The sequence below is a fragment of the Anguilla rostrata genome, chromosome 18 (genome assembly GCF_018555375.3).
Source record: "Anguilla rostrata isolate EN2019 chromosome 18, ASM1855537v3, whole genome shotgun sequence".
Classification (NCBI taxonomy): Eukaryota; Metazoa; Chordata; class Actinopteri; order Anguilliformes; family Anguillidae; genus Anguilla; species Anguilla rostrata.
In genome coordinates, this window is record NC_057950.1 from 8,646,231 (window position 1) to 8,670,642 (window position 24,412).

Genomic DNA, 24,412 nt, shown 5'->3' on the forward strand with positions numbered 1-24,412 from the left:
TCTCTTTCTAGTCCATGTGTGTGAGCCCAGCTAGCTGTTTACAGTGGATAAAATTATACGAAAATTTGCGAAAGGAGAACTTCTTAAAATTCCAAATGAGACAGGAATGGCTTTGTGGTGGAAATATTATGACCTCATTGTAACAATAAATAAAAAGTTCACTGGTCACGTACGGTGTTGGGCTTGCAATGCTATTTTGACCTATGATAGCAAAAAGACTGATCACACTGAACTTAGAGATACTGTCCCAGAAACTGCAGAAACCTTTCTGGCAGCGAAGGCACTAGTGATATACGTAAAGCAAACAAGTCAGGTTTGCCAACGGAAAAAACTGGATGCGTACAGACAGAGCTAGATCGCTACTAACCGGTAAGACAAGTGGTTTATTAGCCTAACGCACTACCCTGCTGAAGGGCCTTGCCTTGTTTACAATCCCTTATGGAAATAAAATACAGCCTGTGGCAGCATGATAATTGCGAAACTGCTTCTGTGAGCGATTTCCGTTTCAGGTTTCAAATTTGGCGCTACTGGTCGGGCTGGGTCGGGTCGGGTCTCAAGGTCCCAGGTACAGCCGAGTTTGGGCTGTAATTCCATGCTTGTACAGACCTATAGGTTACAGCGATTCACACAGGATGCCTTCCTGTCTCAGTATTCCATACAGATTTCTGTCTTCCTACACAAGGTCGGACATATTAAAACAAAACCCAGGGGACCATTCCAACAGAGGCCTAAATTCTCTCCTGAGCAACCGCCCCCCCCCGCCCCCGACAAGGATTTCCCTGTTACCCCGTGTCCAAAACAACCACCACCACCCCCACCACCCCCCGCCCCTGCCTCCGTGTTCCTCCCGTCCCCAGAGTCGTTTCACAATGAATCAGCAAAAAGTATGTGTACAGAACAACATCAAAAAAATAACTGCAAACGAAACACTGATGCCAAACCAAAAGACAACACGGCGTAAACACAGGAAATGTAACGCGACCCGCGGAATTCATAACAGCACCGCGCCCGAAACGAGGAAGGGAACACTTCGGCCCGACTGAACGGCCAGGCGGTATCGGGCGGAGCGGTAATTCAGACAGGAAGGAAGGGGTTAAAGGAGGAAGTGGGCTCGGCGGAAGGCTCTGGAAAGCGGTGCTTACCGGCCGCATGAATGACCAGGCCCAGCGTGGCCGTGATGCTGGTGCTGGAGGACACGCCCGTCCGGGGGTCTGCGGGTAAAATCGGCACGCGGTCAGAACGAGGGGGGGGGACGACGACCAGACATCAATCCCGGAGCTCCCCCCTCCCATCAAATAAACAAATATTATTAATTTCTTATTATGGTTGTTGAATAAACTATAATAATAAATAAGCACAAATGGAGGACTTCAGCACATTTCCTCAACTTTTTCGACGCAAGACGTGAATGCCACAGTGAAATGGCTGTTTCATCATTAAGGTCATAGAACACATTTTCACTTCACTCTGGATCCTGAGTGTGCGTGTGTCTAGGTATGAGGGTGTGCACGTACATATGTGTTCATCTATGTGCATGTGTGTACATGTGTATGTGCGTGCGCATCTGTGTGTGTACATGTGTGTGTGCGTCTGTGTGTGTGTGTGCGTATGTGTGTGTGTGCATGTGTCTGTGTGTACATGTGTACATGGGTGTGTGTGTGTGTGTGTGTGTGTATGCAGTGGGGGGGGATGCCCCACTCACCATGGATGGAGAGGTAGCTCCCTATCTGGTCCACCACGAACATGAGTGTGAAGCCCACCACCAGGGACACCCCGATGAAGAAGTGGGGCGGCAGGCCTTGCGTGGTGGGCAGCGCGGGGGGGAGAGTGCCCCCACTGCTGTTCTCTCTGCCCCCCCCGCTGGAGCAGGGAGGGACAGGGCCTGCAGAACCAGGGAAGGAGACACATTTACATGGACTGCACACATACACACATACTCATGCATGCAGACACATGCACACACGCGCACACACGCAGCCGCACAAAGCAGCCACAAACACGCGCATATGCACACACACAGACACACAAGCAGGTGCACACATGTACACACGCAGGCACATGCACACACACAGTCTTATACAGAGCGATTTATACAAACTTAACCAGTCTAAAATTGACTCTAACAACGTTCATTTTACAGTTCATTACGTTTGATTCAGAGTGAAGTCATATAAGCTCTGCTAGAGTTGAATAAACACCTAAGATTTAACCGTGTACACAACTCACTTCTCCCCACTTTATCACATCGCAGTATTTACTGAATCAATACACGGTTGTGTACTTTGCTCAAGAGCAGAGCCACACCTGGGAATCAAGCCCGGAGCCCAGCACCCTAACCATTACAGTACTACACTGTCGCCCTATCGCAATCACAACAGACATGGGGGTGTGCTGCCAGCGGTGGCGCCACTGATTTTGGGCCCTGTGAAAAGGTCTCACATTGGACCCCACCAGCACTGAATGAAGTTATATATGATCCTCCTGTCTAGGATTCTCCCCCCCCCCCCAGCTTTGGGCACCTAGAATTACCACCACCTTTCTCCCCGCTAACAAAGGCACTGTGTGCTGTACATTGACTTGGAACAGATTTGAGCCTTCAGGTACGAGAACAACAATGCCACCCCAATTTACATCTCAAAGCTTTCACCAGGCAATGCTCTGTAGGGGTCAACCGAAACCAGCAACTGTCACAGAGCTGACATGTATCAAAGCTGAAATTTATGCAGTGTAAATGCAATGTAAACGTTGTGCAAGTCGCTCTGGATAAGAGCGTCTGCTAAATGCCTGTAATGTCATGTAATGTAAAACGACATCAGACTTCATCACACCCACCACTGAAATGCAGCTTCTCACAAGTGCATTCAAATAAAAACAGAGGCAGTGGGGTTCTTTCTATGGGTCAGAATGAATGCCCGATGGCACCCCCCTCCCACCCCTCCGCTCCCCCAAATCAGAGACCCCTATGGGACTGAGGCTAAGATGTATAGGGGGGCGGGGCTGGACTGCTGACAAATCACACAAGAATAAAGAGCTGTCGGCTTGGCAACGCCATGATCGGCCAAACAACGAGGGCCAAGAAGAAACACAGCTTTAAACATGGCTGCAGACCCAGGGAAGGGGACAGACTGCTTCCTGTCAAACTACAGGAGGAATCACCAGCGCCATAACCGCCATCGATAAACAATGTTAAAAAAAGAGAAGAAGGACCTCCATTGAGCACTGGCCTGAGAAAGGTTTTGAGATGTAAATCGAGGTGGTTAGGTTCTCTGACCTGATGAGGTAAGATCAGCGGATAAATTAGCGGATTCACCCAGCCCCCAGAGTTACCCCTCCAGGAGTTTTCCAAAAGTTCTACCCCCTCTGGAATGATGATGGCCAGGGCTGTTCCGCACAGCAGCCCTGCTCCCAGCACACTGACATACTGCAGCTTTTGCTGAAATGAGAGACGGAGAGGAACACAATCAAAGGACAGCCTTTATATTTCTTCCCCCGGAAGACAGTATGGTTGGGGGTTAATTCCATTTCAGTTCAAACAATTCAGTGAATGCCAGTACACATACCAAATGTGCATCCTGCCCCTACTGAAAGGCTGGAGCTAAGATGCAAGATGCAATGACGGTGCCCCACCCAGGAAAGGGAGTTCTTACAATCTCGGAAGTTTCAAGCAAAAACCAATAAGTCCCCAAACCATTATGATACATTGCTGCTCCTTTTTGAAGCTCCTGCAGCAACGTGCACAGAAAATCAAACTACTTTGCATTAAGTGAGAAGATTCAATTATTTATGTGGGTCTGAATCAAAGCCTGTGGACTGATATGTATTGAAGAAGCTAACGCCTCTTCCATAGGCTACACCCTGCCCCTGAAATATGTTGCACACATTTAACACACACACACACGCATATACGGGCGCATATACGCATGCATATGTGTTTGAGTTATAACTGAGAGACAGAGGCGCAACATCCTAATTATGTTTCTATTTACTGACACACACTCGACACTTTCACTAGCTGGCGAGGAGTTCAACTACAGAACATCAACAGATAACCGCAAAAAAGCGTTACAGAAACAATCTATTTAAAAAACAAAAGGGACCCTTAAACATTTTCAACACAAAGGTGATCCTTGAACATTCGGAAACCGAAACGTCAAGGAATTCGTCGCCCTTAATTTTTCAGCGCAAACTTTAAGCGACGCTACGACACATTATTCTAATGAAAAAATCCCTGATATTTCACAAGTTTACTGCAGGCTACCAGGGAGCAAATGTAGCCGGCAGACTGTGAATTTTGGGTGTAGCGAACAACTTCAGCTAAAGCCTCAATGCCTCTTCGACAAAACGGAACAGTAAAGCGGCGAATTCACTTACCTCTGACAGTTTGAACATGAGTGGAATAAGCCCTAAAAGAAAACAACCGACAAACATAGCCACTGAAATCAAAATGATCGCAATTGCTCCGTCCATGGCGTACGGGCTTCAGGCAGCGTCTGATAGATAGTAAGCTAGCTGCAACGTTCGCTATGCATTTCCAAACTTTCTCCAGAAATACTTTCGCCTGAAAAGCAGCTGCATGGGACTGTGACTTTAAAACGCACTACTCTATAAGATATAGCAAGTGTGTCGTTTGAAAACAACCGCAACCCAGAAAGGCTGTTTATTTCATTGAAATGCTATGGGTAAACTTTCCACGTCGCCACTGTACGCTGCAATGAGAGTTTAACGGCTTTAGCCTAATTTTCGACAGCCGCTGCGACTCATAACCTCCCTGCGTCCAGACGCAGAATTACAACAAAGCTAAATACTACAGACTTACTGTATAGCCAATGAACACAGAGTACTCAAACTCCAGGACAAGAGAACACCGTAGTCCGCCAAACATGTGACCAGCTGTTTTTTTTTTTGTTTTTTTAAATGATCATGAGATGCTTAAATGTGAAAAGGGAACCGTAGGAAAGGACTGAAATAGAAATGCGTGACTGCGTCTGGATAGCGGAATAAAACCACAAAACATGAAATATTAGGCTATTGTAAAGTTGGACACGGGGAAAAAGCTGCCAAGAGTGTAGCGTCTAAAAACAAGTTGGAAATATGTGCCTCTGACGGTGTCTGATATTGTCTATAAAAAGTACTGTTCAAATACAATTCAACTGAAAATGTATTTTGTGTAGACTCCACATCCCAATTACACAATGGCACCCAATGCTTAGATGGACAACTGTGAACGAATTTTGTTAGGTAGAGAAGTGCTTAGTTACATAAGTAAATAAATAATAAATAAATAAACAAACACGCAAATAAATACATTTCTGTTTTAATGGGGATAAATAGGGCAGTTAGCAAACTCTCACTCTCTTACAGGAGTGCTCCAATTCTGGTCCTCGATCGCTCCAGCTGGAGATTTTAGCCAATAAAGTCTATGGACATTTTAGCCAATCAGAGGGCATTGGAAAGAAGGTGTGTGGACTTTTTAGCCAATCAGTGACCTAAATTAACCAGTTCACATAATTAGAATAAAGACCACTGGGGGGGAAGGGGGTGGGGGTGGGGGTGGGGGGTGTTGTTGTTGTCCGTTTGATGATAGGCTCCAGAGTCCACGTTAAGTACAGCGGAGTAAAGATAGGTTATCCGTCTAAATGGCATTTCCCTTTGCTACATTACAGTTAACAACACGGGTTAACAACTTATTGATAAATGGGCCTTCTCTTCTGCTCCTTCTCGGCGACATCGCACTTTCATATTCCTGAGACTAACACTGATTTTCTGTAGGTCCTCTGGATAAGGGTATCAGCAAACTGATTATAATGTAAAAAAACCTAGCAAAAACAGGTCATCCAAAACTGGAATCTGACAGCACTTCTCTCCAGAAAGCAAAGCAATACGGAATGCTTTGAGGAGGAATATGCTCATACATGAAACTGCGACAGTTTGGCAAACTTTTCTTCGCACAGCCTTTGGCCAAAAGTATAAAAGTTCAGGCCAAAACTTGAATATGAATTTAAACATCATTTTAAATTCCTGTGGAAAGCATGCAGGTCTACATGCTTGCAATAAATGATATACATTTAGAGGAAATATTTTTAATCTATAACAATTAAAATCCCTTTTGTATGGGTTGCCAATCAGAAGTCGTATCTGCTTATTGTCCATTTCCTATCAATAAAATGGTTCTTCATTTTCAACTTGGGCCAACATATTTACAAATTTTCCAAGGACTGGAAAAGTTACAGGGCATTAGGTACTCAAAATTACTGTTCTAGAACTCCATTGCTTTCAGCTACCAGTAGTGATTGTTACATCAGCACCGGAATGTTCAGTGAAGAACATTCTAATCACATATTTGTGATTTCACACCTTAAAGGGTTAACAGTCACTAACAGTACAATGTGAAGTTGGGGACAATGTCCACTGCGGGGTGGTTGTGTGTGGGGCTGCCAGTAAAAGCACTGAAGGGTGATGAGGGCACAACATTCCCGTCAGACAAGCGGACTTTGTTCACCAATTACTCAGCCAAGATTCCGGAGGGACAAATCATCTTAAATGGAACGCAAATAATCAGAAACGACAAACTGTTCGACCAGAGAACAAAAACAAAGATGTAAACCTCCAACTGGAGGAATCGTCAGTCTGCTGAAAATGACACGGAACTCACAGGTGCACTAAAACAGATTTATTTTCTCTCGATACATCATTATTCGTACAGTATCGCGCGGTTCCTTTACACAAATTCAGACAAACATATTTCAGTTTGTTGAAGGGGGTTTGTAGACAGGCAAAAATATTTACAAACCTCCTCGTTGTTTGTGCATTGTTACCGGACACAGATCAGTCCGTACTCCAAGTCTGGAGAACAGAGACGCCTGTACAGAGACCTCTAGTGGACAGCGTCCACCTGGATTGCAGTGGTTGGTGAAGCTCTCCCCACCCACCCTCCCTTTCCCTCCACAGCAGCAGGGGGCAGCGGCACCACCACCCCACCATTTCCTGAGGATCCCCAAAAACCAAAAGGAAGCTTTCAGTTTAAAGCACAGGATTGGTACATGCACACAGGCATTTCCATGGGGCACCAGAAACCACATATTTGAAAGACGTCCTGTACTTAGGATGCAAACAGCAGATTGAGGACTACTGTGGCCCAGCTGGTCTCTGGTGCTCTGCATCAAAAGGCGGATGAAGACGTTAACGTTGCTTGCCTTCTGCGCCATTATTCAAACAGGAAGATTAGAAAAACCAAAAATGGTATCAATTGTTATCAGTTATCAGTTAACGGCCATTGTGTCACTGTGACAGCCGAGGGGTGGGGGAATGAGTGCAATTTCAGTCCAACAAGTCTCGACTTTTCCAGTTAGAGATTTTTTCCAGGGGACTAGACACCTGAACTAAAGCAGACTGCTTTTTTTGTGTGCAATGTGGTTATTCATTTAGACTTCAAACTTGAGCCTGCGGAATTAAATAAGAACCTAATACATGGTTTATTTATTGGCAAAGCCTTAATTTTGGAATATGCCTGAGTGCTCTGCAAATATATGCTGTACCATATGTTCCTCCTCCTTACCTAAAATATTCAGCATGTGCTATTGGGTGTTGAAGGAATTGGTGCTAAAGCAAGAATTTAGAAGCATTATTACTATGAGCTCATATAATCTCAGCAGAAGGTAATGGTGTGACAGTTTCAGAGACCTCTGCAAACAGACATTTGGAATTTAATTAGTAAAATAAAGACAATTTGCTCTCAGCTCACCCACAGTCCAAGTGATCACAAAGCAAAGAACACGGAAATGTACAAAAACCTGTCATAAACATGAGCCTAATGTAGCTAAGTGTGAATTCTTCAGGAGAGGTCACAGAGCTAAAACAGCAAAAACTGTATACATACCTTAAAAAATGTCTTAATTACAATATCCTGTTCCCACCCACCCCCAACAAGAACAAGCTCAAGAACTATTTAAAATCCATTTTAGCGCAATAGCTTACATCAATTAAGGTAGTAGAGGTGACACTAAAAAAAGAAAAGAAAAAAAACCAAACACTGTTTCAACAAGGACTTACCAATCATACCACCAAACTAATAAACTTTCCAATACGTGTGTGAAACTGTGTGGCAGAGAGAGCACATTTCTCTAAGCGAGTCTCCCCCCACACAACGGAATGGAACGGCCCACAAGGTCAAGTTCTCATGGCTAAAAGAGCAGGGGGTAATTCCATTTCAATCCAGCTCAGGGGTGTGAACTGCAATGTGGTAACTGTGCCCTCTCAAATCAAAAGCAGAGGCAATGAATACAAAGGGGCATTCCAAATTAGGGGAGAAAAGGGGGGGGGGAAGCATTAGAAAAATAAACGCAGTGTAGGAAATTAGATGAAATTCAGACATTCAGTTCATTACCTGAACATTCTGTACAGAGCATTATGGACAATGGGAGGAATTCAGTTCACATCATGAGCTGACATGGAATTTGCCCCCAGCTCAGTTCAACCGTGACCCGACTGAGGCGGACGCTCGGACGGCCCGAAAGGGGCCGGCCAATCACGGTGTCCCGACAGAACTTAGTGAGGAAGGTTGTTACTGTGCAGTAGTGTGCGTGTGCAATAAAACACAGGTCAAAGGTCACAGAGTGCACTTAACAGTCCAAGAGTTGAAAAGTACTCAAAAAAAAAAAAAAAAAAATTTTACACTTTACTCCAGGTGCCTAACACAGGAAAAAACTAATTTTACACACAAACACGCACGCATGCAACCTTGCAAGCACACACGCACGCACTTATATAAATAAAAAACAACACAAATTCATTGAAACTTGAGAATTTCCAGTTAGAGGTTAGAGGTAACATATCAAATTAAATGCTGTTTTCTTTTGTGTCCGGCTGCTACTTTCTGATGTCACTTTATGCAGTGACCGAAGATAATCAATAATAAATGAACATAGATTTACAAAAGTATAAAATCACTCAGTAATCCATTAGTATGAATGATCCACATATAAGGACGACAAATCTTGCGGCACCGACGCCACAGTTTTTAGTGACCATGGAGGGTTGGTGAGAGCACGACAGACACACCGGACTCTCAAGAGCTCTGCTTCGTTTATTGGGTCATGATTCGAAACGTCTGCGACTCCGCCCTCATCCGTGACTCCGCCCTCACGCTCCCACCCTCACGGGGACCCAAATCCTTCTGCTTTCACAGGGAATTCCGCCCAATCCGACTCTCCTGGCCCTTCCAGAGCGAGAAAGCACCAATCCACAGCGTGTGACACCCAACGACACCCCGATCCAGTGTTACAGTGTTTAAGCCAAGCAGAGTTGAAGTAGAACAGTCAACAAGTTTTCTTCCAGTTTTTTTTTTGGTAGTGTAACGAAAACCACCATGGAAACATTATAGATTTTTTCCTTTTCTACTTTGTTCCAAATGGAGCACATTAAAGAGCTGTGGTATTGCTGCTGGAAAAAAAAAAAAAAAAATACAGACAAAATCATCAGAGCTGGAAGAGGGTGCTGACCCTTGACCTCTATTTACCCTCTGGACCAACGCCACAGGCAGCGCTTCACTGGAGCTGAAAGCACCTCTAACTCACTTCCTGCCACTTCCACAGCCTTAGCCAACGGTTTAGCCACAGCAAACCTAACTTCCTGTGCTTCACACCCTTCTCGTCTTTACTTTAGACCAGGGCATTATAAAAGGCATTAAAAAACCCAAAAGCCTAATTAGAAATGAGCATGAGCCTAGCATAAGGCATACATGCAGTCGGTGGGGGGGGGCCAGGCTTCACCCGCGCGTCAGGTGGGACGGACTGGGGGCGGGAGCTCCGTGAGGAACGTGAGTGGACACCTCTCTCTGTGTCGGGACGAGAGAGGCGGGGCTCTGCTCAGGGCGCTTGCAGGCGCCAGCATGTCATCGAGAAAATAAATAGTGTGTGTGCGGTCTAGCGTGCTAGTCACAAACTCTGGAAACTTGGTAGTGTGCAGTTCATAGAGCTTCCAGCAGGGGGGGCAGCTGGGCGGGAGGGGGCAGAGGGGCGTGGGGCCTGAGTATAGCAAAGGAGGGGGCTACCATCTCAGGTCCTCGTTTTGTTTTTTGTTTTTCTTTCCTTTACAAAAAAAAAGAGAAAAGAAATCCACCTGGATTTTAAAAAACAACCCTTTTCCAGTGTGCGCTTGCGGTGACTGACCACAGTAGAAAAAGAGCCTGGCTGTCTGTGGGAGGGGCCGCCAGAGTACCCTGCCACTCATTTGACTGCGCAGGTGGATGAGGGAGGGGTTAGGGGCGGGGCTTCAGGCATTTTCTGTACAGGCAGTTGGTCCTCAGATGCTTGTAGAGCAGTTGGGTAGGCAGTTTCTCTGAAGTGGTCTCTCCCTGCCCCCTGATTCGTCCTTTTCTCTTGTGGCTCCACCCACTTTCTCTCTCCTGCCTCCCCTGTCCCGCTCCAGGGGGGTGGGGGTGGGGGTGGGGGGGGGGGGTGGTCGCTATTGCCGGACCTCGTTGGCGATTAGGCTGTCCTCGCCAGACTGGAAGTCGGCCTCGTTGATGCTCCCTGTGTTGATCATCTCCTCGTCTTGTGAGGACCCCTGGCTGTCGTCTTCCCCGCTGCCCGTTCCCATCTCGTCCGAGTTGGGGTCCTGCAGCACCTGGGCGATGTACATCTGTTTCGGGGGGGGGGGGGGAGAGAATAATTACAGTCAGTCTTTCAGAAACTGTGAAATCTTTCCTTGAAGCCCCAGAGCACTCAAACCAACTGAGCCAGAACAAACAGCTCCTTCAGCATGGAGGCTAGCAGAGGGCAATGCCACCAAATACAAAAAAATGCAAGAAAAAAATTCTCAATTTGAGAATTGTGAGAGAATTCAGAATCATAATTTCATTTGTCCTTTTTAACCTGCAAATATCCCAAATCTAACATATTGTTCTGAGAACTATTCCAGGTCTGTCCATGTACGAAAAGGTCTTTTTTTAATGATGTAACATGACATGCGAAATATAGAAAAACAAATGTGGAGCGTTCTACCATTCTGCAGGTTTTCACTCCAGTTCTAACAAAGCACGCCTCATTCCACAACTAGAGGTCTCTGTGGACTGCTAATTAGTAATATCAGGTGTGCCAAATCAGGGTTAGAGTGAAAACCTACAGGACGGGAGATCTCCACGAACAGCCCTGCTCTAGAAAATAAGACTTTGAGGGAACTGACAATAAGAGACTGAGACTATAATGGACTGTGACTATAATGGACTGTGACTATAATGGACTGGGACTATACGGGACTGTGACTATATAAGAGAGTTTGACTATAAGGGACTGTGACTATAAGAGAGTTTGACTATAATGGACTGTGACTATAAGAGAGTTTGACTATAACGGACTGTGACTATAAGGGAGTTTGACTATAAGGGACTGTGACTATAAGAGAGTTTGACTATAAGGGACTGTGACTATAAGGGAGTTTGACTATAAGGGACTGTGACTATAAGGGAGTTTGACTATAATGGACTGTGGACTATAAGGGACTGTGACTATAAGGGAGTTTGACTATAAGGGACTGTGACTATAAGGGAGTTTGACTATAATGGACTGGGACTGTAAGGGAGTTTGACTATAAGGGACTGTGACTATAAGGGACTGTGACTATAAGGGAGTTTGACTATAATGGACTGGGACTGTAAGGGACTGTGACTACGTAGGGTGGCACTTGAGTGGAGTGGGAGCAGGGAAGCTCTTCTACTTACAGGTTTGTTTGAGGCAGGGGTGCGCACCGCGCCGCCATTTTCCATCAGTCCGTCCACAGTCTGGGTGTCGATCTGCGGGAGAGGGGAGAACAGGGTGAGAGGGGGGCGGGGCGGTGACCACCGCACGCGCTCAGTGCGAGGCAGGGCTGTGAGACCGTTACAAGTTACAATTAATTGATGATCCGAGTGTGAATGACCGTTACGTCTTTGTGTTTGTTTTTGTGGGAGACCACAGAACCGTTTTTTTAAAGACTGAATTCTAAGTAAATACGTGCATTTTTTCTGGCCGATGAACAGACAGACAGCCAGCAGTTGTACGTGGAGACAGAGCCAGGCTGAGTTTTACCTTGTAGTTGTGAGCGCTGAGGTACTTGAAGTGGCCGAAACAGACATGAGACAGGCACACGACGATGGTGATGACGAGAACCACGAAGGTGAACATGGACGTCGGAGCCAAGAAGTCTGTCCAAGGAAAGGGAGGGAAACACGCTGGTGATTAAAGATGGCACCCACATGCAGAGCAGATTCAGTTCTCATGGAAACAGTACCGTGTGTGTATGTGTTGCACATAGGCTCGTGTCTGTGTTCACTATCGCTCATATTAATCAGGAGAATGCAATTATTTTGCCAATATTGCAAGTCATTCTGGAAGAGTACCTGATAAACCATACCCATATGTAATGCAATGTGTGTAATGTAATTTTATGCACTGTAATGTAACATAACGTAATGCAATTTGACTGAGCCCTTGCAGGCCCTCCTTTATTAATGCATTGTGTTCTGTTTTTCTCACATTATTTCTAACTCAGTGCTTATTTCCGTGCCCTTATAGGTCATCACCAGAAGACAGTATTAATCCTGACCTAGCTCTGTGTGTGTGTGTGTGTATGTGTGTGTGTGTGTGTATGTGTGTGTGCATGAGTGTTACGCGCCGTTATCCAGAAAGACAAAGGAAAAGTAGAGACAGAAAGAATGAGGGTGGAGAAAGAAGAGGCTGAGAGAGAAGGGAAGGCACAGAGAGGGAGACAGAGAGAGAGGCGGGAGAAAGAAGAGAATGAGAGAGGGGGAAAGAGAAAGAGAGAGAGGAAGACAGAGGGGGGAAGAGGAGGCACAGAGAAAGGTGCAGAGAGGAGGGGAGAGAGAGCGAGATAGAGAGGGACAGAGAGTGTGCGAGAGAGAGCAGGCAGGTAGGGTCTCACCTGTGCGTACGGTGGAGAAGAAGAGAAGCCAGAACAGGCAGAGGATGGGAGCTGCCACCACCTGGTTGACGGCGCCCGAGTGGATCTTCTTGTCCAGCTTGGTGGGCAGGTAGGCATAGTACATGTTGTACCTGTCCACCAGGTGCTTGAGCAGCATGTACATCAGACCTGGAGAGGGGGGGGAGAGCCAGCGAGCCACGGCCTTACACACAAAGACAGAGCTTGCAGGTTCCACTCCCATTTAGGGGCACTGCCTGTTGCTCCTTTGGACAAAGTTCTTCACCTGAATTTCTTTTAAAAATACAGCTGTATTAATGGACTGTATGTAATAAAAAGTGAGTTGTGAAAGTCACTCTAGGTAAGAGTGTCTGCTTAATGCGTAACTGTAATGCAGTGCACCAGCTTCCCTTCTCAGGCTCATAAAGCTTTTTGTACTGACCAGGCTGGCACTGACATGACTGCCCAAATTCTAGGAAACTGCTTTGCTAGTAAACCAGTAATCAGTTGCAAGTTCACACATGAGCTTATGGGGGAAGGTCACAGATTCAAGGCGGTGATTCAAACTGGTAAAATCCCTGGTTGTGCGTCAATTCATTTAGCAACTAATTCAACGCTGGTAAAACTTCACAGAACCAATCAGACAGCAGGACTTTTAGCGGTAACTAATCTGACAGGCTGTAACATGCCTTTCTGAATACCTGGGGTCAGCACCTGAACAAGTCAGTACCCACAATGCCCTGCAAACCGGGTTCCTCTTTTTCTGTAGTGTGCGCTTTCATGGTCTTGAGACTCATTTCACTTTCAGACACCAGGGGGCAGCCTTTCATCAGTACAGATGCTTTCTGTACATTAGACATTCACATTACTGTATGTGTTGTTCTGGACTGTGTGCGGTACATACAAGCAGGGTTGAGAAAAAATGAGGAAGGCCGAACCTAAGGGACGGAATTTACAGAGCTTTGAGGGATGGAATTTACAGAGCTTTGAGGGATGGAATTTACAGAGCTTTGAGGGGCGGGATTTACAGAGCTTTGAGAGAGAGGTCCAGGAGGACGTGAGGGGGGAGGGTTAGCAGAGTGGACGATGACAGGGCGGATGATGCAGTAGACCAGGGATCCGAAGGTCCAGTCCTGGAAGGCTACAGTGTCTGTAGGTTTAACTCCAGCCCTGGAGGGCTACAGTGTCTGTAGGTTTAACTCCAGCCCTGGAGGGCTACAGTGTCTGCAGGTTTAACTCCAGCCCTGGAGGGCCACAGTGTCTGCAGGATTAACTCCAGTCCTGGAGGGCCACAGTGTGTTTCAGCACATAAGTGCTTAATTTGAGTCATCAAGCCGAAGGTCTAAGCTGGCTGCTGACTTACTGGAAACCAAAGAAATCCTTCAGAAACTGCAGCCCGAGAGTTAAAGCCACAAACACAGTGTCCCCTCCAGGACTAGAGTTAAACCTGCAAGTGCTGTCCCCCTCCAGGGCTGGAGTTAAACCTACAGACAGTGTGGCCCTGTGGGATATTAGGGCGTCCTGTAGGCGTTGATGTTACTTATACTCACCGAAGGGGACGATGATGGGGCAGGTGATGCTGTAGGTCATGACCACGGTGAAGACGCACATCATCCAGGCGTAAGCAGCGCCAAACTGGAACTCATACGCCTGGTGCTGTGGAGGAAATTATGCTATATCAGAGAGAGAGAAATAGAGTACTAAACCTTACACTCCTATACTAACCCTTACACACCTGTACTAACCCTTACACACCTATACTAACCTGTACACTCCTGTACTAACCCTTACACACCTGTACTAACCCTTACACTCCTGTACTAACCCTTACACTCCTGTACTAACCCTTACACACCTGTACTAACCCTTACACTCCTGTACTAACCCTTACACTCCTGTACTAACCCTTACACACCTGTACTAACCTGTACACTCCTGTACTAACCCTTACACACCTGTACTAACCCTTACACTCCTGTACTAACCCTTACACACCTGTACTAACCCTTACACTCCTGTACTAACCCTTACACACCTGTACTAACCCTTACACTCCTGTACTAACCCTTACACACCTGTACTAACCCTTACAACTACTGTACTAACCCTTACACTCCTGTACTAACCCTTACACACCTGTACTAACCCTTACACTCCTGTACTAACCCTTACACACCTGTACTAACCCTTACACTCCTGTACTAACCCTTACACACCTGTACTAACCCTTACACTCCTGTACTAACCCTTACACTCCTGTACTAACCCTTACACACCTGTACTAACCCTTACACACCTGTACTAACCCTTACACTCCTGTACTAACCCTTACACTTCTGTACTAACCCTTACACACCTGTACTAACCCTTACACACCTGTACTAACCCTACACTCTGTACTACCCTTACACCTGTACTAACCCTTACACACCTGTACTAACCCTTACACACCTGTACTAACCCTTACACTCCTGTACTAACCCTTACACTTCTGTACTAACCCTTACACACCTGTACTAACCCTTACACTCCTGTACTAATCCTTACACACCTGTACTAACCTGTACACTCCTGTACTAACCCTTACACTCCTGCCAGATTGCTCCATTCTGCTTGCTCTGCTCATCCTGCTGTCCAGCCCTAAAGGATCCCTCCTCTGGTTCACTTCAGAACAGCAGAGTCACACAGAGTCACTGTGTATCTTCCACTGCAGACTGAAAATACACCTGTTTACTCTGAATACCAGAATAACAGGCCTGTATAGGAGACCAACACACTCTGACTGTCTCTGAGAGAGACTAGCACACTCAGCATATAAAGGCAACACGTAAAGGACACACTCCTCTATGGAGTGTATACACACATAGCCTCTATGGTTAGGCTTCGGAACAGGATGAACAGCAGCTTTATAAATGAGAAGTGTCCAGCAGAGGGCGCTCACGCGTTTGACGTTGCGCCTCTCGGCGACGGAGCGGGCCAGGCACAGACGGATCATGTACATCAGCAGGCCCGGGATGCGCAGAAGGTCCATGGCGTTTCCGATGAAGGCCGAGGCGATGACATAGTTCACGAAGAAGGCGCCGTTGTCTGGGAGGAAGACGCATCTACGGTGGAGAAAACAAGGAGCTGACACAGAGGCGCAAGGGGCCCATACAGAAGCCCGCAAGGGGCCCATACAGAAGCCCGCAAGGGGCACATACAGAGGCCCGCAAGGGGCCCATACAGAGGCCGACAGGGGGCACATACAGAGGCCCGCAAGGGGCCCATACAGAGGCTTGCACGGGGCCCATACAGAGGCCCACAAGGGGCACATACAGAGACCCGCAAGGGGCCCAAACAGAAGGCCTGCAAAGGGCCCATACATAAGCGCATGAGGGGCCCATACAGAGGCCTGCTAGGGACCCATACAGAGAACTGCAAGGGGCCATTACAGAGGCCCGCAAGGGGCCCAAACTGAGGCCTGCAAGGGACCCATACAGACGGCTGCAAGGGGCCCATACAGGAGCCCGCAAGGGGCACATACAGAGGCCCGCAAGGGGCCCATACAGAGGCCCACAAGGGGCCCATACAGAAGTGTGCAAGAGACCCATACAGAGGCCTGCAAAGGGCCCATACAGAGGCGCATGAGGGGCCCATACAGAAGTGCATGAGGGGCCCATACAGAGGCCTGCAAGGGACCCATAAAGACGACTGCAAGGGGCCCATACAGAGGACTGCAAGGGGCCCATACAGTGAGATCAGAGTGCTGTGTATGGGAGACGCAGCCCAGAGACACACTGTGTACCAGCAACGTTTAGTCCGAAGCAGTTTATGACAACAGGCAAAGGTCAGTGATCATGATCAAATAATTACAGAATAAAATCAATGCTTTGAAATGCGATACAGAAAATCTAATAACTTACTCAAATCTGATGGTGGCATCGGCCAGGAACTTCTTGTCAAACAGCCAACGGAAGAAAACGTCCAAGCTGCAGTTTCGTGTAAAAGTTGCACAGGTCACAGAATTAACAGACGCAGGGAGAGCCATAACAGCCTGTCCACACAGGGCTGTCAAAGACACACAGTTCAGCAAACATGTACTACGTATTCAGCTTACGTTCCTCAGAGATCATCTCTCATAAAAACCCGAGTGAGACTGATCACTTTCAAAATGAATCCATAGAAGTGTCCAGTGACATCAGAGCCCTAAAGCTACAGCCAAACCCCTCAAGGATCAGCAACTATCTCCATGACATCATCCGTGGTATTACTGCTTTCATATTTATAAACGTTCTCTGACCAGGTCTAATTGGGTTCTAAAGAAGACTACTGTATTGAGTTGACAGAAGGAACAGGATAGTGGAACCTGAAGCCATGACACCCGGAATATCACCACTCTTACAGTACGTCTGCAATAAGCCACGCCCTTCTCACACCTTCTGGTACGAGGGGTGAAGGGTCACAGGGAACACCTGTAATGGGGCTGAGAGCAGCAAACAGGTGAGCAGGGGAACAGGTGAAGGCTCACCTGCTCAGTCCGAGGGAGGGCAGTAACAGGACCATGAAGATGAGGAAGGTGTAGCACTTGTGCATGGTGGTCCTGTTCTCCCCTGACCTGTGCACAGAGAACGCAAGAACATGTCGTCAACACTAGAACACAAGAACATGGCAACACTAGTACACTAGAACACGTCAACACTGGAACACAAGAACACCTCAACACTAGAACACAAGAACATGACAACACTAGAATACGTCAACACTAGAACACAAGAACTAGAACAGTAGAGTACGTAATGACGAGAACAGTCAGCCCATCTAGGTGCATCATTTACCTACAGAGTACCAACCACTGAATAAAGCCACACACCCCAAGTGTCTGTGGTTCTACATTACTTGGCAACCTGCTCTACGCATTACGAACTGTAAAATGAAATGAAATTAAATATAACTAGAAATACCGCCTCGCGGTTGTAGGCTATGCCTCCGCCAACCAGTAGCCAGTTTGGATATAAAACGTCATCACTTCATCATTTTATCGTATTAGACATTTGTGTGAAACTTTGTCATAATTAGCGTATGAATTCTTCAGTTACGGCCAAAACTGTGTTTTGTGAGGTCACAGTGACCTTGACCTTTGACCACCAAAATCCAATCAGTTCATCCTTGAGTCCAAGTGGACGTTTGTGCCAAATTTGAAGAAATTCCCTCAAGGCGTTCCTGAGATATCGCGTTCACGAGAGAATTGGGACGGACGGACTGACAGACCCAAAGACATAATGCCTCCGGCCACGGCTGTCCCGTCGCGGAGGCATAATAAAATAAACTCTGATATTTGTGTGAATTTACCTTGCAAAGGAACACATTTCGACCCATTCTCTCTACTGACAGGACTGCAGGTGCAGAAGACACGGCAGTGACTTAATGCTGGATATTTCACTAAAGCACCCTCAGGTTCTGCAGCAGCACACAGAAGCACAGTATCAGTGCCCCAGCTGAGAATCAAACCTGCAGCCCCTTGCTTACAGCCCAGTCCCCAGACCGTTGCACAGCACTGCTGAGCGAGGGTCAGTCTGGGGCTGACGCTGACGCTGGGCAAGCGCCAGGGGGTGCACAGAGCGAGGGTGAGCTCCAGGGGGCGTGTGTGCACAGAGCGAGGGTGAGCTCCAGGGGGCGTGCGTGCACAGAGCGAGGGTGAGCTCCAGGGGGCGCGTGTGCACAGAGCGAGGGTGAGCTCCAGGGGGCGTGTGTGCACAGAGCGAGTGTGAGCTCCAGGGGGCGCGTGTGCACAGAGCGAGGGTGAGCTCCAGGGGGCGCGTGTGCACAGAGCGAGTGTGAGCTCCAGGGGGCGCTGGCGTGCACAGAGCGGGGTGTGAGCTCCAGGGGGCGCGTGTGCACAGAGCGAGTGTGAGCTCCAGGGGCGCGTGTGCACAGAGCGAGTGTGAGCTCCAGGGGGCGTGTGTGCACAGAGTGAGAGGGTGAGCTCCAGGGGGCGCGTGTGCACAGAGCGAGGGTGAGCTCCAGGGGGCGTGTGTGCACAGAGCAAGGGTGAGCTCCAGGGGGCGTGTGCACAGAGCGAGTGTGAGCTCCAGGGGGCGCGTGTGCACAGAGCGAGGGTGAGCTCCAGGGGGCGTGTGTGCACAGAGCGAGGGTGAGCTCCAGGGGGCGTGTGCACAGAGCGAGGGTGAGCTCCAGGGGGCGCGTGTGCACAGAGCGAGTGTGAGCTCCAGGGGGCGTGTGTGCACAGAGCGAGGGTGAGCGCCAGGGGGCGCGTGTGCACAGAGCGAGGGTGAGCTCCAGGGGACGCGTGTGCACAGAGCGAGTGTGAGCTCCAGGGGGCGTGTGTGCACAGAGCGAGGGTGAGCTCCAGGGGGCGTGTGTGCACAGAGCGAGGGTGAGCTCCAGGGGCGTCGTGCACAGAGCGAGGGTGAGCTCCAGGGGGCGCGTGTGCACAGAGCGAGGGTGAGCTCCAGGGGGCGTGTGTGCACAGAGCGAGGGTGAGCTCCAGGGGGCGCGTGTGCACAGAGCGAGTGTGAGCGCCAGGGGGCGCGTGTGCACAGAGCGAGGGTGAGCTCCAGGGGGCGTGTGTGCACAGAGCGAGGGTGAGCTCCAGGGGGCGCGTGTGCACAGAGCGAGGGTGAGCTCCAGGGGGCGCGTGTGCACAGAGCGAGGGTGAGCTCCAGGGGGCGTGCGTGCACAGAGCGAGGGTGAGCTCCAGGGGGCGTGCGTGCACAGAGCGAGGGTGAGCTCCAGGGGGCGCGTGTGCACAGAGCGAGTGTGAGCTCCAGGGGGCGTGTGTGCACAGAGCGAGGGTGAGCTCCAGGGGGCGCGCGTGCACAGAGCGAGGGTGAGCTCCAGGGGGCGCGGTGCACAGAGCGAGGGTGAGCTCCAGGGGGCGTGCGTGCACAGAGCGAGGGTGAGCTCCAGGGGGCGCGTGTGCACAGAGCGAGGGTGAGCTCCAGGGGGCGTGCGTGCACAGAGCGAGGGTGAGCTCCAGGGGGCGTGCGTGCACAGAGCGAGGGTGAGCTCCAGGGGGCGCGTGTGCACAGAGCGAGTGTGAGCTCCAGGGGGCGTGCGTGCACAGAGCGAGGGTGAGCTCCAGGGGGCGCGTGTGCACAGAGCGAGTGTGAGCTCCAGGGGGCACACGTGCGCGCAGCGGGGCCTACCGGGTCCAGTGGGCCTCGAAGAAGGCAGAGTAGTACACGATGGTGGGCAGCAGGGCGGAGAAGGACCACAGCAGGAGGGTGGGGAAGAACTGCGTGACGATGGGATTCTGGGGTGGGAGGGGGGGAACAGAGGGGTCAATCAGAGGTCAAACCATCTCTCTCTTAATACACAGTGCACTTCTGCTTACAAAACAGAACTGAGGCCTTAGGGGAAAAATAACTTTCAAAAAAACCTTTAATTGCAAAGTGGTGACTTAAGGCTGCAAATCTAAAACAGAGATTTCACCCAGTAAATCTACAGCACTGATTGCTTGTGAATCTACATTATGATTTTGGCCTGTAAACCAACACAAGCAGTTCCGGTGTGCGGGTCTACAGCACAGATTCTGAGAAAGGAATGGATTATGATCAAAGATTTTTTTGATTGCTCCAGGTTGAAGGATTCTTCACACATGACATGAATTTAACTTCACACAATTCACTGTTCAAGACACCTGCAGAACCAGTAAGATATTGAACCACAGGAATTCATATTTAGAAACAGTAGGATCAGTAAAGAGTGCATCTGTAACAGCAATTGCGATGACTAATTGCAATATTCCTTTAGCTCTTTGAAGAGGTTTTTTTCATTCAAATATGTAAATCTGTGTTCCAGAACTCCACTGCTTTCAATTACCAGCAGTGATTGTGACATCAGCATCAGAACATTCTACACCTTAAAGGGTTAAATACTACACTTTATATGGTGCTACTGCACATTACTGAAGTTGTGCAGTTCCCACAGTGAAAAGCTTTTCATTTGATTTCGTAATCTAAAAAGAATGATGATCTAAATCCTTATCTCACCGCTCATAAAAAGGCAACAGTGCATTTCTGCATTTCTCTTCCTCTCTGCAGACTCCAGAAAATTAAGTTCTACTTCTGCAAACAGCATTGCCTCGCTCTCAAAAGCTTTGCAGGCCACTTATCGGTAATTACGCAGGCCAAAGGTCTCTTACATTCAGGTACTCCACTGGCTTGGTGACGTTGAACTTGTCCATGGTGGAGATGATGATGGCGGGGGTGGTGAGGAAGAAGAGCAGGAGGAAGAGGATGCAGTTGATGACGAAGCAGCGCAGCCACCAGGAGACACCTCCCACAGACAAGTGTTCCCTGTGTGTGTGTGTGTTGGGGGGGGGGGGGGGGGGGTGAGTGAGAGAAAAACATTGCAAACACAAAAACAGCTGTTTCATCAAAATGGTAAAACATACATGCATAAATACATACATACTATTAAATAAAAGCTTGTTGTCTGAACTTCAGTCTCAATATTCATTTTTGGATCTAAAATCCAAATGCCTTCAGTATATAGCAAAAATAACACATTTCACTCTTCTGTTCCCATGCGTTTTGAGGGCACTGTACATACCCACACGTTACTAAAACATTTCACGGCAGAACAGTTACACAATGATGTTTCTCTTCTAAAAACGATCTTGGGCGTGGGTGAGAGCAGAGGATCATGGGAAATGCCGTCCGCGGAGGCGGCGCACGCGAGGGCACGTCCCTCGTAGCCCCTCCCACTGAACCCCGGCCCCACGGCCCCGCCCTCACCAGTACACGTTCTGCGGGTCGGGGGCGTAGGACACGCTCCAGAAGCACACGTGCAGGATGTCGCTGAGGGGGGAGGATTTGGGCGTGGGCCGGCAGCTGCACCCCTGGCACCGGCAGGCGTTGAAGTCCTTCAGGATTCTGCGGGACGGAGGGAGGGGCGTCACGGGCACGCTCAGACGGGCACGCTCAGACGTGCGCACTGCACGTCAACGCCAACTCATAGTGCCTCCACGTGCTTCATGTGCGAGCACTAACACACACACTGGCACACCGAGCGTGCAGTTCGGCATGTGCAGAAGCAGCCGCGCTCACACGCACGCACACGCGCTCACACACGCGCGCACGCTCACACACGCACTCACATGGAGGTCATGGCCTCGTTCTGGAAGGTGACGAAAGCCATGCCCAGCGGCTTGGTGTTGACCTTCTCCTTCTCCTTCCTGTACTCCTCCTTCAGACTAGCCTCCAGCTTAGTGTAGTAACTCACCGCCTCCTCCTGCAGGAACACACACACACACACGCACGCACGCACGCACAGACGCACGACACACGCACAGACAAAATGTTTCAGATAACTGTGCACCGGCATTACATAACTGAGGGGAAAGTCACACAGCCCACACAGAGATCATCAGAGTGTTCTGCCCAAAGGGCTCAGAGCATCCTCAGTGTGGCTTAGCATGGAACCCTCATCGAGTCAACTCCTTGCAGAGTAGGTTTTCTGGAGTGTCTTTTTGTTCAACATTTGAAGTCACTGTTCTAGAACTCTGTTGCTTTCAAAAACCAGGACTGATTGTTACATCAGCATTATAAGACAGGGTGAGGGTGACAGGGTGATGGCATTACAGTGACAGGGTGAGGGTGACAGGGTGATGGCGGTACAGTGACAGGGTGAGGGTGACAGGGTGATGGCGGTAGTGACAGGGTGAGGGTGACAGGGTGATGGAGGTACAGTGACAGGGTGAGGGTGACAGGGTGATGGCGGTAGTGACAGGTGAGGGTGACAGGGTGATGGCGGTAGAGTGACGGGTGAGGGTGACAGGGTGATGGCGGTAGTGACAGGGTGAGGGTGACAGGGTGATGTCGGTACAGTGACAGGGTGAGGGTGACAGGGTGATGACAGTAGAGTGACAGGGTGAGGGTGACAGGGTGATGGCATAAGGACAGGTGAGGGTGCAGGGATGCGACTGACAGGGTGATGGCGGTACAGTGACAGGGTGATGGCGGTACAGTGACAGGGTGAGGGTGACAGGGTGATGGCGGTACAGTGACAGGGTGAGGGTGACAGGGTGATGGCGGTACAGTGACAGGGTGAGGGTGACAGGGTGATGGCGGTACAGTGACAGGGTGAGGGTGACAGGGTGATGGCGGTACAGTGACAGGGTGAGGGTGGACAGGGTGGGACAGGTGATGCGGTACAGTGACAGGGTGAGGGTGACAGGGTGATGGCGGTACAGTGACAGGGTGAGGTGACAGGGTGATGGCGGTACAGTGACAGGGTGAGGTGCGGTGATGGCGTACTAGCAGAGGTGCCGCAGGGTTGATGGGGTGACAGGTGATGGATGCAGTTCAGGCGTGGGGTTGACTACAGTGCGGTGAGTCAGGGGTAGGCGTCATCAGGTGGTGAAGTAACTTACTTACTGCGCTCGGTCTTCGTCCTGCAGGGAGGTGAAGAGAGCACCACGCTGCAGCACGAGACACACATCGCAATCATACACCAACACAACACACACACAAACATACACACACACACACACACATACGCACACACAGGTTCAACTAAGCATACTTCCAGAGTGCTGCATCAATTCATTCAACTCACAGATTTAATCAATTGCAAAAAAGAACTGATTTCAATTTAGTCATTCATTTTGTGATTCACTGCTACCACAACTTATCCTAATCATTTCCCCATTTTCACAAGCATTTATTACAATCCGCCACTTCTGAGAGTGGGTGGAGATCAGAGGATCACCATGGCAATGCGGCGATGAGGGAGTTACTTGCAGATTGCCCCGCCCACAGCTAAAAGATTTTAGTCCTGCTGGTTTGGGGAAATGTACCAGCTTTCTAGAGAAATATTACAAGAGATCGGGCTGGAGAAGTTAAAGCGTTAACCTGACGGCTGACACAACAGTCACTAACCCTCAAGCCAGAAAAACTATGATTCTTATTAGCTGGGTGAAATGGTCAAATGTTCTTGTTAAACCTGAGAGGCGAGCGAGCTGGAGAAATCTGAACTTCAAACTGAATGCTGACACAAAACCACCCGACTGCAGATCACAAAGACTGAGGATGGCCGGTGCTTCGAAGGTTCTGTTCGGCTCCACGAGGACGGGTCTGGGGTGACCGAGGAGGGAGGGGACGCGCAGACAGCATGCCCTCCCAGCACCAGAGGAGGTGCAGGACCCCAGGTACCACGCTGCCCACGTGCAAGTGGGTGGGTGGAGGGGTGGAGAGGGGCGGGGCTCACCTCTCTGCGGTCAGCGACATCAGCTTGGCCACGTCGTAACAGATGCGAGCCTCCAGGACCACGCAATTCGTATAGGCCTGTCTGTGGGGGGGGGGGGGGGAGGAGGATTAAAACGGCGTGGCGGGGGAAGAGGGGCAGTGCTCACACGCACACACAAACACACAGACACACACGCACACACACACCTATCCACACACGCATGCACGCACACAGTAAGCTCATCTTACAGGACACTCCAGGTCCCACAGTCGCGTAAACTCACAAAAAAGGGTTTTCCTTCCACACAAAA

The 24,412-nt window shown here is 49.2% G+C and overlaps 2 protein-coding genes across 2 annotated transcripts in view; both read right to left on the reverse strand.

Annotated features, from left to right (window-relative positions):
• The window catches only part of LOC135245013 (zinc transporter ZIP9), a 10,000-nt gene extending 5,188 nt beyond the window's left edge, over window positions 1–4,812 (reverse strand). Inside the window, exons 1-4 of the mRNA XM_064317757.1 lie at window positions 4,372–4,812; window positions 3,328–3,433; window positions 1,703–1,882; window positions 1,143–1,211 (exon numbers count right to left, since the gene is read on the reverse strand). Coding sequence (XP_064173827.1) covers window positions 1,143–1,211; window positions 1,703–1,882; window positions 3,328–3,433; window positions 4,372–4,467 — 451 coding nt within the window. The 5' untranslated portion in view covers window positions 4,468–4,812. The remainder of the gene's footprint in view (window positions 1–1,142; window positions 1,212–1,702; window positions 1,883–3,327; window positions 3,434–4,371) is intronic.
• A 1,843-nt stretch (window positions 4,813–6,655) lies between these two features.
• Window positions 6,656–24,412, reverse strand: part of tmem63ba (transmembrane protein 63Ba) — a 46,079-nt gene continuing 28,322 nt past the window's right edge. The window contains exons 12-25 of the mRNA XM_064318137.1: window positions 24,123–24,204; window positions 22,881–23,170; window positions 22,013–22,279; window positions 21,651–21,788; window positions 21,056–21,209; window positions 20,058–20,164; window positions 17,420–17,506; window positions 16,815–16,880; window positions 15,854–16,016; window positions 14,463–14,568; window positions 12,916–13,083; window positions 12,063–12,178; window positions 11,717–11,788; window positions 6,656–10,638 (exon numbers count right to left, since the gene is read on the reverse strand). Of these exons, the coding sequence (XP_064174207.1) occupies window positions 10,462–10,638; window positions 11,717–11,788; window positions 12,063–12,178; window positions 12,916–13,083; window positions 14,463–14,568; window positions 15,854–16,016; window positions 16,815–16,880; window positions 17,420–17,506; window positions 20,058–20,164; window positions 21,056–21,209; window positions 21,651–21,788; window positions 22,013–22,279; window positions 22,881–23,170; window positions 24,123–24,204 (1,993 nt within the window). The 3' untranslated portion in view covers window positions 6,656–10,461. The remainder of the gene's footprint in view (window positions 10,639–11,716; window positions 11,789–12,062; window positions 12,179–12,915; window positions 13,084–14,462; window positions 14,569–15,853; window positions 16,017–16,814; window positions 16,881–17,419; window positions 17,507–20,057; window positions 20,165–21,055; window positions 21,210–21,650; window positions 21,789–22,012; window positions 22,280–22,880; window positions 23,171–24,122; window positions 24,205–24,412) is intronic.